General features: G+C 42.6%; 1 protein-coding gene and 1 long non-coding RNA gene across 5 annotated transcripts; one reads left to right on the top strand and one right to left on the bottom strand.

Moving 5' to 3' along the window:
* The first annotated feature begins 346 nt into the window (after nucleotides 1-346).
* LOC116654563 lies at nucleotides 347-3,855 on the top strand. Of its 4 annotated transcripts, XR_004309792.2 has the most exons (3): nucleotides 347-468; nucleotides 1,275-1,432; nucleotides 3,202-3,855. XR_004309792.2 is itself a non-coding variant. In XM_044717274.1 (2 exons), the coding sequence occupies exons 1-2, from the start codon at nucleotides 2,905-2,907 to the stop codon at nucleotides 3,465-3,467; spliced, it is 312 nt and encodes a 103-aa protein (XP_044573209.1). In that variant the 5' UTR covers nucleotides 2,780-2,904; the 3' UTR covers nucleotides 3,468-3,855. The 4 variants fall into 4 exon arrangements, 1 of the variants encoding a protein (XP_044573209.1); XR_006507683.1 differs by lacking the exons at nucleotides 347-468; nucleotides 1,275-1,432 and adding an exon at nucleotides 1,465-1,608; XR_006507684.1 differs by lacking the exons at nucleotides 347-468; nucleotides 1,275-1,432 and adding an exon at nucleotides 2,281-2,340.
* A 4,714-nt stretch (nucleotides 3,856-8,569) lies between these two features.
* LOC116656596 lies at nucleotides 8,570-10,300 on the bottom strand. Its single transcript, XR_004311556.2, has 3 exons — nucleotides 9,168-10,300; nucleotides 8,887-9,087; nucleotides 8,570-8,804 (listed from the first exon to the last, which is right to left on the bottom strand). It is a non-coding gene; the product is annotated as an uncharacterized LOC116656596 (long non-coding RNA).
* Nucleotides 10,301-13,774: the final 3,474 nt, after the last annotated feature.

The following is a 13,774-nucleotide window of genomic DNA, read 5'->3' as shown; positions in this document are numbered from 1 at the left end:
CGGGACGCTAATTAAAAAGGAATTTCTTTGCCTCTTGTCTCTGCATTCTCGTTTTTCTTTTCGTGTATTTACAATCCCGACAGTGGCAACGGCAACAGCACCAGCAACAGCAATTAGAAATGGGGGTCGGGGGTGAGCCAAACGGGCGGACTGGCTGGCAATCAGGAGAGTGCTAATTTAGTAATCACAAGTCAGTCGCAAGCCGGCGCACTGCCGACAAGCTAGAAAGTATCTGTAAGAACCGGTTGTCAAGGGGTCCTCAAAAGCAGAGATAAGCTCCGATCTCCGAGCTCTGCGGTCTGAGGCTCTAGCTGCTGCCACGCCCTTCCTCTAACGGTCTAAAGGTGTGAAATTGTTGTTGCTCTTGATTGGATATCTGTGTTGGATCAGGTGGCACTGCCACTCACCCAGCTTGACGTCGTGAGATCACAATTGATCCTCCCCAAGATCCCCGTACCAGCCGTCGGGGTAAGTCGATAATTTAGAAATCTTTTGTTGACTGGATCTCCCTGCTGCTTCGCATCCAAAGCTACAGGCTCTGCGATCCCTTCCAGAACCAGTCATCGTCAGGTGCCCTTTTTGTATCTTGAAGATACTCTCTTTTGTGTCTGGATATTTTCTATGTGTGAAAAGTCATTTTTTGTTCCCCTGTACAGCAATTAATGGGGGAAAACATTGTGTGTTTGGTTAGGAGTTCCTTGGGAAGGGAAAACAACTCTCAGGACTTTTAAACTTATTTATCAAACGAAATAAAGAGATAAATTGATGAGTATTTATGGGAATGTCCTTTCTAGTAGAGTTCCTCGCTATCGAAATAATGAAATATAAGGGGTTAAAAGAGATAAAATGTTTATGAATAAAAATGTTTATAATTTCTAAAAGTGTGAACAGTCATGTAAGGTATTACAGGGGAATTGATTCCTTGGGCTTATCTGGGATATGAAGATTGAATAACTTGGGAACCCGAAACCCTGGGGCCTAGGCTGTTTATCCCTTTTATGATATCTCGCGATATCAAGTGGTTGTGGCACATCACTCATTTCCAGGGACTCACTTCACATGCCGAAGGGCATAGAAACTTTGGGATGGCAAACAAAGCATTAATATTCCTCAAAATGGGACAAGGGAATCCTAAACTAATTTACAACACGTGTAATCGCTCGGAGGTCGCTGACCGTTCTCGGTCTCGGTCTCCGTTTATGTTCCCATTCCCATTCTCATTCCTATCCCCATTCCAATTCTCGGACTTATTCCCATTCGCGTTCCTGTTCCAGGCCAAAGGCAAACATCTTTTCTAACCGCCTAGATTGACAATCGAGATTGAAACGCTCACACACACACACACACAGGCTCACATACCAGAAGATACTCAGATACAAATAGTGGCGTGGAACCGAATGAGGATGGAAACGAGGCGGCCGAGCGTGAAAAGGTAAGGAATCGCGGCCAAAGCGAGACGGAGAAAGGAGCCTACGGACAAATAGAGGCACGAAAGCAAGTAAAACGAAACCCAGGGAATGGAATTGTAAATAGCAATAAGTATAGAAAAGGCAGTACAGGGACGGGATCAGTACGTGGGGGATGAGGACAGGGATGGGGTACCTATAGGTAAAGGAATAGGGTAGCGTCATAAATAATATTGTTTACACAAATGGTTCACGGCGATGAGCAGCACTGACTCCTGTTCGATGGCCGAATCGCTGACCCCGCCGCCGCGCTCCTCACTCTCCCCACTCTTCGATTTCGGCATTAATTTTGGGTCAACGGATCCTACGCATCCGCGGCTAAAAATAGCCACGATGAGCTCAAGACTGTTGTTTACTACAAAAGTGATAAACACGAAAAGTTTCAGGCTCGCCGCGCAGGAGAAACCCCAATTCCGGCTAAGCCTATCCATCCGGATACTGAAAGAAAACAAAGGCTTTTTATGTTAAGCTTTCGAATTCAAATGGATAAAGATACAATTTCCAAGATACAGATACATTATCTAAAAATCGGGTATAACTTGTATCATTTACTCCTTTATTTAACACGTTTTTTTCCGAGTGTAAGCACGATGCGAGTGCGTGCCTCCAAGGGAGGTCGCAGGTGAAGAGACAGAGGCGGGGGGCTGGGGATAGGCTCCAAAAGGGGAGCAGGCTTTAAGCCAAAACAACAACAGGTAGAAATCAAATAGAAAACGGAATAGACGAAGAGACAACCAGGCGAACGGATGAAACAGCTCCGTGGGCAGCGCAGCAACTGAGCAGCGGCAGCATAATGAGCAGCAGGCACACGCTCACACACAAACGGACCTAGGCAGGCACACACAGATACGCGGATACACGCGAGCGGAGCTCGGTTTGTCTATGTTCCAAGGCATTTCGAGTTTCATTTTATGTTTTGACCCCTTTTAAGTTCAAGAACCCTTTTCCTCACAACGTCGCACGCACACATGTGCACCGCGAAGCCCTCTGCGGCAAGCGCTCTCTCTGGCTCTCCAAAAAATGAGCAGGCGCGTGGGGCTTGTTGGAGAGATGGAGAGACTTTGGTTTGGCTCGGCTGCCTTCGGCTCCACCAATACGACGAAAAGCAGATTCGAGAGCGCGGGAGCTACTCTCCAAGCGGAAAGCTCAGCTCAGTGGAGAGTTGGAGAGTAGGCGAGAGCAGGGATTGTTATTGTTTTGACGTTGGATTTTTTTTTTTCATGTTTCTGGCCTTTGGGGTTGTTGTTGCAGCCGCTGTCGCTGCCACTGCCGCTGCCACTGCCGCTGCCGGCGTCGCTGCCACCGCCTGGGCGCAACAAGTGTATTCGACTTTTGATTTATGCCTGCGGATTGCTCGGCGGTCCGTTCTCAAAATCGAGGCACTGAGCGGAATTATTAATTGATTGATGAACACTAATTATGTTAATTGGTTAATGAAATGCAATGTGTCAAGCGCAGAGCTCGTGTCTCAATTCCGTCAAGCGGTAAAAAGAGAGAATTTCTTCCTTATTTTTTATCTCCAGAAAGAGCTTTTACAGTTGCAATGGCGGGAGTGGGATTTTTTACAGCCTTAGCTTGCAAACTTCAAATTGCAAAACAAGATACAATTTTTGAGATACTTTTGTGGAAGAAAAATACATAGAAGAGATATATTGTTTTAATTTTTTAACAAATTTAATTTTTAAGGAGATTTAGTGAAGACCCACTGTATTTTCTCCTATTCTTTTTACTTCAGAGGTATGCAGTTTTCGGATGAGTCATTCAGGAGAAAAAGCTCGTGGGGCCCAGTGCTTTCGGGGAAAGCGATCTCGAAGGGCGTTGTCTGCGCCTGCTGATGTCATTGGGATTCGGATGATGGAGGCCCATCCCAAAACGTATCTGGCGCATCTATTACGAATGAACAGTTACATCCTCCGCACCAAGCCCAAAGACACGAAACCACCAACACAGCGCCACATTCAACAGCTGTCTAAAAAACCGTTCATGGTCATTGTGCCATAAATGGCAAACGAAACGAAATTGAAATTAAGCAAATGAGTGGGAAACCAGACGCTGTAGCAACAAAGGAGAAGAACTTAGAGGCAACAACAGCAACAAACGGCAACGGCAGCAGCAACTTCGGAAAACAAGTTGATAAAAGTCGAGGCCCAAAAGACGAATCCACTAGACGACAAACGAAGGCGGATGCGCACCTAGAAGCCGCCAAATGAGGAGCTCTAGCGGATGCTGTGCCTCTTCAACTGGGCCAAAATCAAAGCAACTTCAACGGCATCGTTGATCAACAGAACACTCGGGGAAAAAGCCAGAGATAAGGAAATCAACTTTAATTTTACATTATTAATTTTAAAATCATAAAATCCTTTTAATAATAAAATATTGATGACTAAAATCTAATATGAGTTCCTTAAGAAAAAAATTAATTAAAAATACATTTAGAATTTTTTTGAGTGCACGGACCAACCACAACTTAGCCAGACTGGGTTGGTGTTGGCCCACATGTCCCACGCTTCCATTTAAATATACACACAGGCTTACAATCCAAGCTGCTAACGGTACCTTTACGCAATCCCAAGGCAAGAATGTGGCACACAGGAGAGAAATCCGAGGTTCGGGGGAGAGCCACTCTGAAGAAAGAGCGCCAGAGAAAGGGTTTTCTTTCAAATCAACTGGTATCATAAAAATAAATAAAAATAAAAATGCCCAGCGCTTTCAAACATAAAGAGAAAGAAAGCATGTGATGGGGCCCCAGGAGAAATGGGCAAGGGTGGAGGGGGCCTCGAAGGTGGAGAAGGGAGCGGATCAGGCTACGCATGTAAATGGCCCTGGCCTGTAAAGTTTGCTTTCCACTTTGGGCCGAAGCTTCAGGTGCGTTGGCTGGCAAACGGACGAGGCTTTTTGGGGCTTTGGGATTGGGCGTGCGTTCATTGGTCGGAGCTGCCCATGCCACCCAGCGTCTTTCCTCTGCCCTCTCCCCCCCTGTGGTGCTCCACCCTACATTCCATAAAATCCAACACCCTGCCTGCAGCAAGTGCAACAGGTTCGTAAATAACCATCAAGTTGCGGGCGTAGCTGCAGGCCAAAGTCCTAAACGCGGCTCGGGTTTCAGGGCACCGATTAACAGGTCTACACTGCGAGAAAAATCCTTTACAACTAGCTAAGTTATAGGGGAGGATGTGGTTGCTAAAGGACTCTAGGCATTATGGTAAACTATCAAAAGATTTTATCTGAAGCTGATCTTCATAATCAGTTTTTTTAATATCCTTTAAAATACTAACAATATAGTATCCTTTAGATAGCTCCCTAGATCTATATCTTTCCTTTTTTAACTTAGCTTGAATTTAATTCCACGGGATTGACTTTTTGGCCAGTGTTCCAGCAGGTTATGGCCTTAAAACCAACAACAGCCACAATAAAAACAATAACAATGCCCGAAGAAAGCCCATCGCTCAAGTCGGACTGAAATCCAGAGTGGCGAGCCAGCCGTACGCATTTGAAGCGTTTTAACTGTTTACTGTTACGACTCTCGAAAGCGAAGATCGCTTCTTTGCCGCTCTTCTCCACCACCATGGTCTTCGGTCTTCAGTCTTCAGTCTTCAGTCTCCAGTCTTCGGGCGTACCGTTCTCCTCTCTCCGCTCCCGGTTCAACGACCGAAAAACGGACAGAGCCAGACCCCTGGTAGCCCTCCCGTCTCCCCAAATCCGTCCATCCGTCCGTACATTTTGCGGCCCCTTCTTTGGAGCGGTTCTTCCTGACTGCCTTGCCTTTTCTTCTCGTTCGCCTGCTGGCTGGTCTAGCTTTCTATTGTGTCTGATGATTGCCCAAAAAGAAACGAATAGACAAAAAGTGCTCGTGGGTTTTAACCCTATGAAAAATTCTGGGAATAGAAATGAGAATGGACACCCCCCCATCCCTGCCAGCGTATACAGGTGATGGAGGGAGTGAGATAGGGCCACCGATGGTTTCTTCTATTTTGGCTGAGGATTAATAATGAGACGATCTCTTGCCGAAAATGTCCAGAGAGAAAGAGCTACGGAGATTCTCGGACTCGGACCGGGGTACAACGGTCATTGACTTTCTAATTGTGGCCAAAAGGGATAGACGAACTGTGTGGGATTCCTATAATATGATTAATGGCTTTCTTCGCTCTTCAAGTCTGCTGGAGAATTCTCACAAAAAGTCCTCAACGCGCAGGAGATCAATTATAAGGCGATCAAGAGGCACTTCTCCATAAAGCACTTGTAGTGAAAAGATTTTAGACTATTTTTAAGCAAGTCAACTTAAAAGTTTAATAAATCAAGGAAGGTGATGGCTAAACGTACAGTACCCACTCATTAAAATGTATGCTGTACAGTCTGTCATTAAAATCATGAACCAAACCAATAAAATCGTTGACAAATTATGCAACAGGTCCAAAAAGTACAACCACCTGAATGATTTCGGGTGACGAATCATGGGAAAATGTCAACCAACAGGGCCCAGAGAAATCCGAAAAGGGGGTAGAGTCGTGGGTTTCACTGTAACAGGTTCACGCACAGTGCACCACACAAATCCAGCCGAGGGATCGTAAATAAGCCACCGTAACGCCCTTGCCTAGTAGAGCTCATTAAAATTCCATGTGAAAATTGCCATAAAAACTATTTTGATTTTAGCCCAGAAACACGGAGAGAAAATGCACATTAGGGATTTACTAAAAAAAAGTTATGAAAGGAATACACATTTTTGAAATGATTGTATTGATTTTTAGCCTCTTAAAAAATGATTATCTCTAGAAGGACATCTACTTTTCATTTATAATATTTTTACAAATTTACCTTTATAAATAAATATATTTCCTTTTAATATTTTTCTCTGATTTTATTCTATAAACTAAGCTTTGCTCTTCTGATTTTCTATAGACCTAGGGATCTGTGAATTGTGTGAAGCCTCCCCCAATAACAAAAAGTTATAATTGTAATTATTCACCCCTCGCATTCATGTGAAGGCATTTCCGTTCGCCTTTGTCCCGTTTCCACTTCCGAGTCCCGCACCCAAAAAAGTAATTGTCAAACGCTCACCCCCGAGAACATGGAGGACAGAACGCTGACCCTCGCAACCAAGTGTCCGGAAATGAGATGCAAATATTATGTGGGACTCGGATCGGGCGGGAACCGTTCCTCGGATCCTTCAGCGACCACCCCCTCTCACAGTTGACTTGCCTTGTCCAAGGAGTCGCGCCTTGTCCATGAGGGTTGCTCATCTGCCAGGCATTCCTCTATATAATATATAAGTGGCAGACATGTGAAGATCCCCCAGCAGGAGGGTAAGAAAATTGTCTTGGCCCTGTGCACGTGCGTTTTCCACGGCAGCAGGAAAATAATGAAAATCGCATTGCTTGAGTGCGCTTACAGCGCATAATTTTGAACCCTAGATCATGTTTATCATGTCTTCCCATCTAGGCTTCCATTTAGTGGAAATTATGCAAAGTTTGGGATGGTCTACGACTAGGTGCGGTCTTCTGAAGGTGCTCCATAGGAATTACGTCTTTCCTGGGAACTATTTTCTTGCAAGATCATTTAATGATCAGTCCTCTGATCTTTTCTCTAAAAAATTAGACATTAACTTAGAAAAGTAAAGAGTCTTGTTAATATAGAAATAGGTTGCTTAAATTTCATATTTTTATATATACTCAAAGGATTTTTTCAGAAAGAATTCAACTTCAAGCTTCTAATTTTTACACGATTCTAGATATATTTTGTTCCGTAGAATTCCAAGTATATTTTATTCCGTATGTTCCAAGTATATATGCTAGTCTCATTTAATTTGAGCGGCCCTTTACTGAAAATCAATTAATTTTCATTTCTTTGTAGTTGATCTCCCATCAGGAATTTGTACAGATCGATGTAGGTCAACTGAATCGTAATTGCAAGCACATGTCTCTCCAAACTTGCAACTCGTAAGTACTCCCACCACTCGGATCTAAGGCAAGTCCGGCTGGACGTCTTTGGATTATGCGATTAAGAGATTTTTCAACAAAATGTTTTTATTACGGAGCTGGGAATAAGTGTCTTACAATTTATCATCCTCGCAGCAAGACAGAGCTGGGATGTACACACATATACAAGTAGTAACCCCCTGATCCGAGAGTTCGTCCGCCAGCTAGGCGCAAATCATCTGAGAGACCGGGTTCAGTGAACCCCGTCCGGGAAAAGATTCAATTTCCCATCTCCCTCTATCTGTGTCCCTCTATCTTCTCTTTTATGTGGGGACGAAGACAAGGCGAACGCGTAAAATGCTACAATGTTAATGGGTGCCACAGTCGTCGCAGCTGGAGGAGCCGGAGGAGCCGGAGGAGCAGAAGAGCTCCCTAGTAGGAGCTTGTGACGCGTGTCTATCGCGGAAGAGATCTAAAAACGGGGGGAGCAGGGAAAAGATAGAGGGGAGTCAGCTACTACTTTCGCCAGCAAAGCTCCTCCAGTGATTCCGAGGCAAACGAAAACTATTCCAGATGGGTGATCACATTAACATGTGACATTACCATTAGCATTCCCAGCAAGGATTGGGGAGTTTTCTTTTAAATAAAATAAAATCTAGCAAAAGATAACCATTTTCAGAGATTTCTTACGATAATAGAGATTTATGAAATATATATATTTTAAACAGTTAACTATTAATTATTACAAAATTTAAACCAAATATCCTATTGAGTTCTTATTTTATTAATACAGTTTTTAGTATTTCCAGATGAGTGGCGGGTCTCTAGTTAATACCTAGAGGTAGGTATGCATTGGAATCCTAGATGTAAACTTAAATTAATGCATTATACCCTTGAGGTTATTATAATTTTGGTAAAAAGTGTGCAACGCATTGAAGGAGACATCTCCGATGCCATGAAACTGAACTATCGAAAATGGAACCACCTTGCTATTTTTAAATATTTTTGGTGAAATAATAATCTCATAAGGATCGGACTTAAGGACTTAACTATATACGATCCGAATATATAATATAATAATAAAGGCTGCTACCTAACTGCAAGGGTATATCATCATCAGCTCCTCCCGAAATGAGCTTTCCTTTCATGTTTTTTGTTCAATTACTTTCAAAAAATCCTTCTTCTCCATAAACTCCTGCTTTAGAAACACTCTTTCCTCAGTGTAAAGTCCCCTCCAGAACTTCCTTTCCGTTGCTTTCTCTTCTGATCTCATTTGATTCCACCATCCGGCTGAGGGACTCCCCTTTCAGCCCCTCCAACGACTCGTTTTCCATTATAATGTGGTCCTTGAAGTCAAGTGCTTGCTTCCTTTCCCCTTTCGAGAATTGCTTTCTTTAAGGCTGCAGTCGCGGCTGGTGTACGAGAACTGGCAGGAAATATTGAATTAATAATTATGTAGATAGGAGTTCTTGATATGTGCATATTTTTACGATGCACTGTTAACTTACGATGACTGCCACTAATTAGGGCGCGGCGCATCTTCGGCAACTTGCTGCAACGGTTGCGATCTCCTCAAGCGAGTCCGGGGGTAGACTCATGAATATCCTAGCAGGTTCGTCTTCAGCGACAGGTTGAGGGAGGTGGAGTGCGTCCAGTAAGGAAGCCACCCTTGGATGACAACATTTAGATAGCCAAACGATCACTTCACACTAGACGAACACAAAAAGGAAGAAAAAGGAAGAGACTGACGAACCACCACTGAGATTCCACCACCATTACCGGGACTTACCTGTGCGCGATTGTAACGTTCGTCTGGCGGAGGGTTGCTAGACCTCCTAATTATCATTCCTTAATATTTATTCACCGGGCTCAGGAGGGTTCAGGTGTCGTCGTCAAAGTCAGAGTCAGAATCATCATCAGGTGCTCGGCCGTTGAATTTCTTATTCGTTTCCATTGGCTTAAGGATTTTTTTGACGCACGACTGAGCTCAGGAAAAAGACAAAAAAGAACGATCCTCCTTTGTTCGGAGTCTTCTGTTCGTGACCCTCTTGCTCCTTCTCCTTCTCCTTCTCCGGCTCCTGATCATTTTTTTTCCAGAGCGCGTTAGTTCTTTGTATTCTGAGTCCCTTTGTACGATCGCCGGAGTGGATGGATGGATGGATCGGTGGTGTTGGATGGACGGGCTTTGTTTGGCATTCACTTGGAACTGACTTTGCTTGGCTTTTCAAGGGGCAATCAGGGCTGGCTGCACATGGAGAAATATGTGTTTCTTTCGAAGGAAATGTTTTGGAGGAAGAGTCCTTATGTTGGGTCCTATGGGTAGTACGGGAGTAAAAGTCTTTTTTATAATTTTGAATCAATAGGTTACATGTCCTGTACTAATAACATTAAGGTATTCCTTGTAAGGATCCAATTTATCATCATTTTTGAAAGTGCATGTCTGAGCAACTACCCTCGGAATTTAGATTGTTTGTGCGGCATCCTGTTGCTTGCTGTTGCATGAAACAGGATGCCAACGAGCGTGTAATGAACAGTTAGCCCCGCACCCTGCCCCGGCCGCCCTTCCTCCCCTCCGACGCAACAAAAATAAAACCCACAGCCCAGCCACCCCCGCCAAAGTGCATTCAACTGTTGCTGTTTGATTTCCAATTTGAATGTTCACCAAAGGAAGCGGTAATTGGATGGATATTGCTGTTGACTCCTTTTCCTGTTCAGCTGGGAACTGAAGCAGTTTAATGGGTTTTCAACTTTTAGTCATTTCCCTGGGCAAAATGTGCATTCAAGGTTGCCAAGCCCCTAAAAAACTTCACATTGCCGGCCTGCTTTCAATGCAAAACTAAAAAACAGAAACAAAACAAAAAGGTGAAAAAACGACCAAACAAATCAAAATCAATTTGTCAAGCGACACTTGCCACCGTAAATAAAAGTGGGCAACAGCAGCAACACTAACAAAAACACCAAAAACACCAACAATAGCAACAAACCGCTGAAAAAGACATTCGAACGGCAATCAGAAATCAAAACAAAAACCGCTAAAATAACAAAAAACAAGATCACAGGTTTCAGTCTTGGCTTGCTGAAACAAAAAACAAGAAAGGAAAGCTTCGAGTGAAACGAAGTTTCTATACCCTTGCAGTTAAATGTCGGCGTTTGTGGCTTAGTTATATAGCAGATATGAGGCATATTTTTATGGACCCAGGCATATCCTTAGCATCAGTTACTTTTTTGGAATATCAATATCTCAACCATTTCTCAGCCATTCCTATATCCATCAGACTTTCAAAATTTTCCCTATCCCTATCCCTATCCCCCTGATAAGATTTAATATTTCATTGTATAAATTTATAATGCAGGAACTGGAACTGTAACTCCAACTCAAGGACATGAACACAAATTAAAATTTACTTTATTGGAAAATATTTTCATTCAGGAAGGGTGCACCCTATGACTGCCAAAGAAGTTGCTATAAAATTGGCTTTCGGCTTAAGAAATAATTAAAATAGGCCATTCACCAGTTTCCCTTTTGGCCAATTATTATCAACCCATGGACTGGCCAATTTCCTCTATTTTAAATTTGGGGGGACTATGCAGGACTTAGGAAATTAAGTTCTTGATGCCATGGTATTTGAAAAAAATAATATTTGCAGCGAGCAAAAAAAAGTCGCACTCATAGGAACGAAAAGGAAATGTAAGCGTATACGTGATATTTTATGTTATGATTGTAAGTTACTAAACAATTTTATTAAATTTGCATTTATTTTCATATGATAGGTTTTTTGCTGTCTTTTTTAAGGGTATTCTAGTTTTTGAAGAACATCCTTTTATGAAGATCGTCCTGAGCACTCTAAGAGACTCTACCCAGACAACTCTAACAGAAAATCTACATCCTTATAGCTACACAAGCGTTGCAGACTGTTTGACAAAATTATAATACTGTCTGCAAGGGTATGGAAAGACCTATTCAAAATATAAAGGAAAAAGCAATAACACAAAAAAGGCGCGCATGCGCAAAACGAGTTTCAAGAAAAAGACAAGAGCTGCGAAATGGAGAACAATCGAGGCTTTTTGGACTGACGAGCGACAATCGCGTGGTTGAAGCTACCTCAACCCAACCCCTAACTTTAATTGTTAGAGGAAAGGCAGGAATCAAGAGGTAGAAGTGTTGACACTCAGAAAAAACACCTAATCTTGTTAATGAAATGGTTAAAAATGGTAACATTTTATATAAACCCTTTTGAGATTTATTGAATTCTAGAATTGTCCCTAGGAATTATAACAATCAAGATTAATTTTAAAATAGTTAGTTAATTGTTGGGCGATTAGTCTGTTTCAGTTGCAGTTTCAACTAAAATTTATGGTTTAATTTACCATAATAAATTTTATGATTTCATGGAATTATTTTCAGGCCTGTAGACATGAATCAGGGCAATTGAAATGAGCAAAGCGAGCTGGACAGGATCAGTGTTCCCCGAATACGGGATCGGGGTGTTGAAAAGCAGGAGGTATGGGTGGAGTGGGGGACAATATGCAAATTGTTGTGAGTCGACGCGACAACTTCATTTGTTCAACGGAGCTGTGGCAGCCAACGGAAACGGCAACCGTTCGACGAGACAGAGATTGGGTTTGAGGAGTGGCACGAACGGCCGGGGGGAGTGGGCATGGAAATGGGAAGTTGATGCACGTCGTTGGCCAAATTGAGGTTAAGTAATGCAGTCAAATGCGTGAAAAATGGCAAGAGAACAAATAACAACCACAGCAACTCCACTACCACTGTCAGTACCAGTACAAAAACAGAAACAGAAAAATCTGGGCTGAAACTGGGCAGGGCCAAAAGAGGACAAGAGTCGACGCCAAAGAGTTAAGCCCAAAAATGGCGAACCACTGGTAGGACTCGGTGCGTGACGGCAACATAAAACGAGCCCACCGAACGCCAAACGATGTTGTCACCAATATTATCCACTATAACCACCGAAACCACCACTACCACGGCCATCATCGTCATCGTGGCCAAAAACCTGATCCCCGATTAGCATGCAGGCATTCCTGCGATTGATTTTTTTGGGTCAGCATTGCGAAAATTGATGTCTGTCTGTCAGTTGTCGATAGGTTGAAACGTTAGTACACTTGAAAAATTAATAATTTTTTAAATTAAAAGCTAGTTTTAAAAAGGATGTAAATAGGGAATTTATTATACTATGAATGGTACTATATGGTACTATGTACAATGGATTAATTCCGTTTTAAGAATTATTTAAGTTCCTAATGGTGAGACATTGAGAAATCTAATCTCTTGAATTTTATATGGACTAAAATATAGATATAACCCAAGAAGTTCAGAATCTGGCAGTCTGACAAAAAAGAGTTTCAATGAAATTAATTAAAGATTAAAACCATACATATTTTAAAATTGAAAATAAAGCATATTAATTAAACAATATTAATTTTATTTTTAATTTATGTAAAGTGCACATGACCCCACGATCTCACCATGTCGAACTTAGTTTCGAACTTGGATTTTGGGATGGATAATTAATTTGGTAAGCCGCCTAGTTGGACACTCGAGGCTGACACAGCGACACCTGCCCCCAGCAGGCCAAGCTGAGGAGGAGCACCCCTCCTCCTTTGATCGTCTTTTAGGCTAAGGCTACCCCCAAAACACCGAATGGCAAAAAAAGCTCCTCCGGCTAACAAACTGGTTGCCATTGGCGGTAAACACTCGTGGTTTGCCGTTCGTTGTTTGCAGTTCGCCGTTTGCTCTTTGCACGCGGCTTCTAATCCGTTTGGAATTTCAGACACGCCAAAGTGGCGCACCGGCTGTGTTAACTGAGCGGAGCATGCCACAGGTGCACTAAAAAAAATTGATACTAATCATGTATCCTTTAAGTACATATTTTAAGTTAGAAAAGCTTTAAATATAAAGCGAAATCTATATTAATTATTTAACAAAGTCTTCTTTAATTACTTTGAATTAATAAATCATATTTTTCAGTGACTCGCCACAGGCTGCCTGTTTAGTTGTCCACTTGCTGACTTGGTTTGGCTTGGTTTTCCAGCTTGGCTGGCTGGTGTCTGCTGCTGGCAAAATGTCAAGTGTCTGCCGCGGAAATGAGGCCGTTGCGGCAACTAGACTTGCTAGAAGAAGACGAAGTTGCAGGTTGCAATGCAACCACTTGAGGACTTAGCCGGCGAGGAACTCGTAACTGTTGTGACATCTTACTTCAGCTGAAGGAAGCCAGAAATTTATACAATTATTGCAAAATTCATGTTGGTATTTTGAGGCCAACCAAATATTTATGGAAAAATTCTGCATAGGTTTTCGAAATAGAGGTTTTATTTTGACAGTTTTCCAAAAAGTGGCATCTACAAAAATTATCAAGCTACTTAAGGCTTCTATAA

This window comes from Drosophila ananassae, chromosome 2L (assembly GCF_017639315.1).
Source record: "Drosophila ananassae strain 14024-0371.13 chromosome 2L, ASM1763931v2, whole genome shotgun sequence".
NCBI classification, from domain to species: domain Eukaryota; kingdom Metazoa; phylum Arthropoda; class Insecta; order Diptera; family Drosophilidae; genus Drosophila; species Drosophila ananassae.
The sequence above is the reverse complement of the archived record's forward strand: the minus strand, read 5'-3'. Positions and strand labels throughout refer to the sequence as shown.

Coding starts and splice junctions, on each gene's coding strand:
- LOC116654563 (XM_044717274.1), top strand. CDS start 2,905: ATGCAATGTGTCAAGCGCAGAGCTCGTGTCTCAATTCCGTCAAGCG. Junction 2,951..3,201: donor TGTCTCAATTCCGTCAAGCG/GTAAAAAGAGAG, acceptor TTTTTACTTCAG/AGGTATGCAGTTTTCGGATG.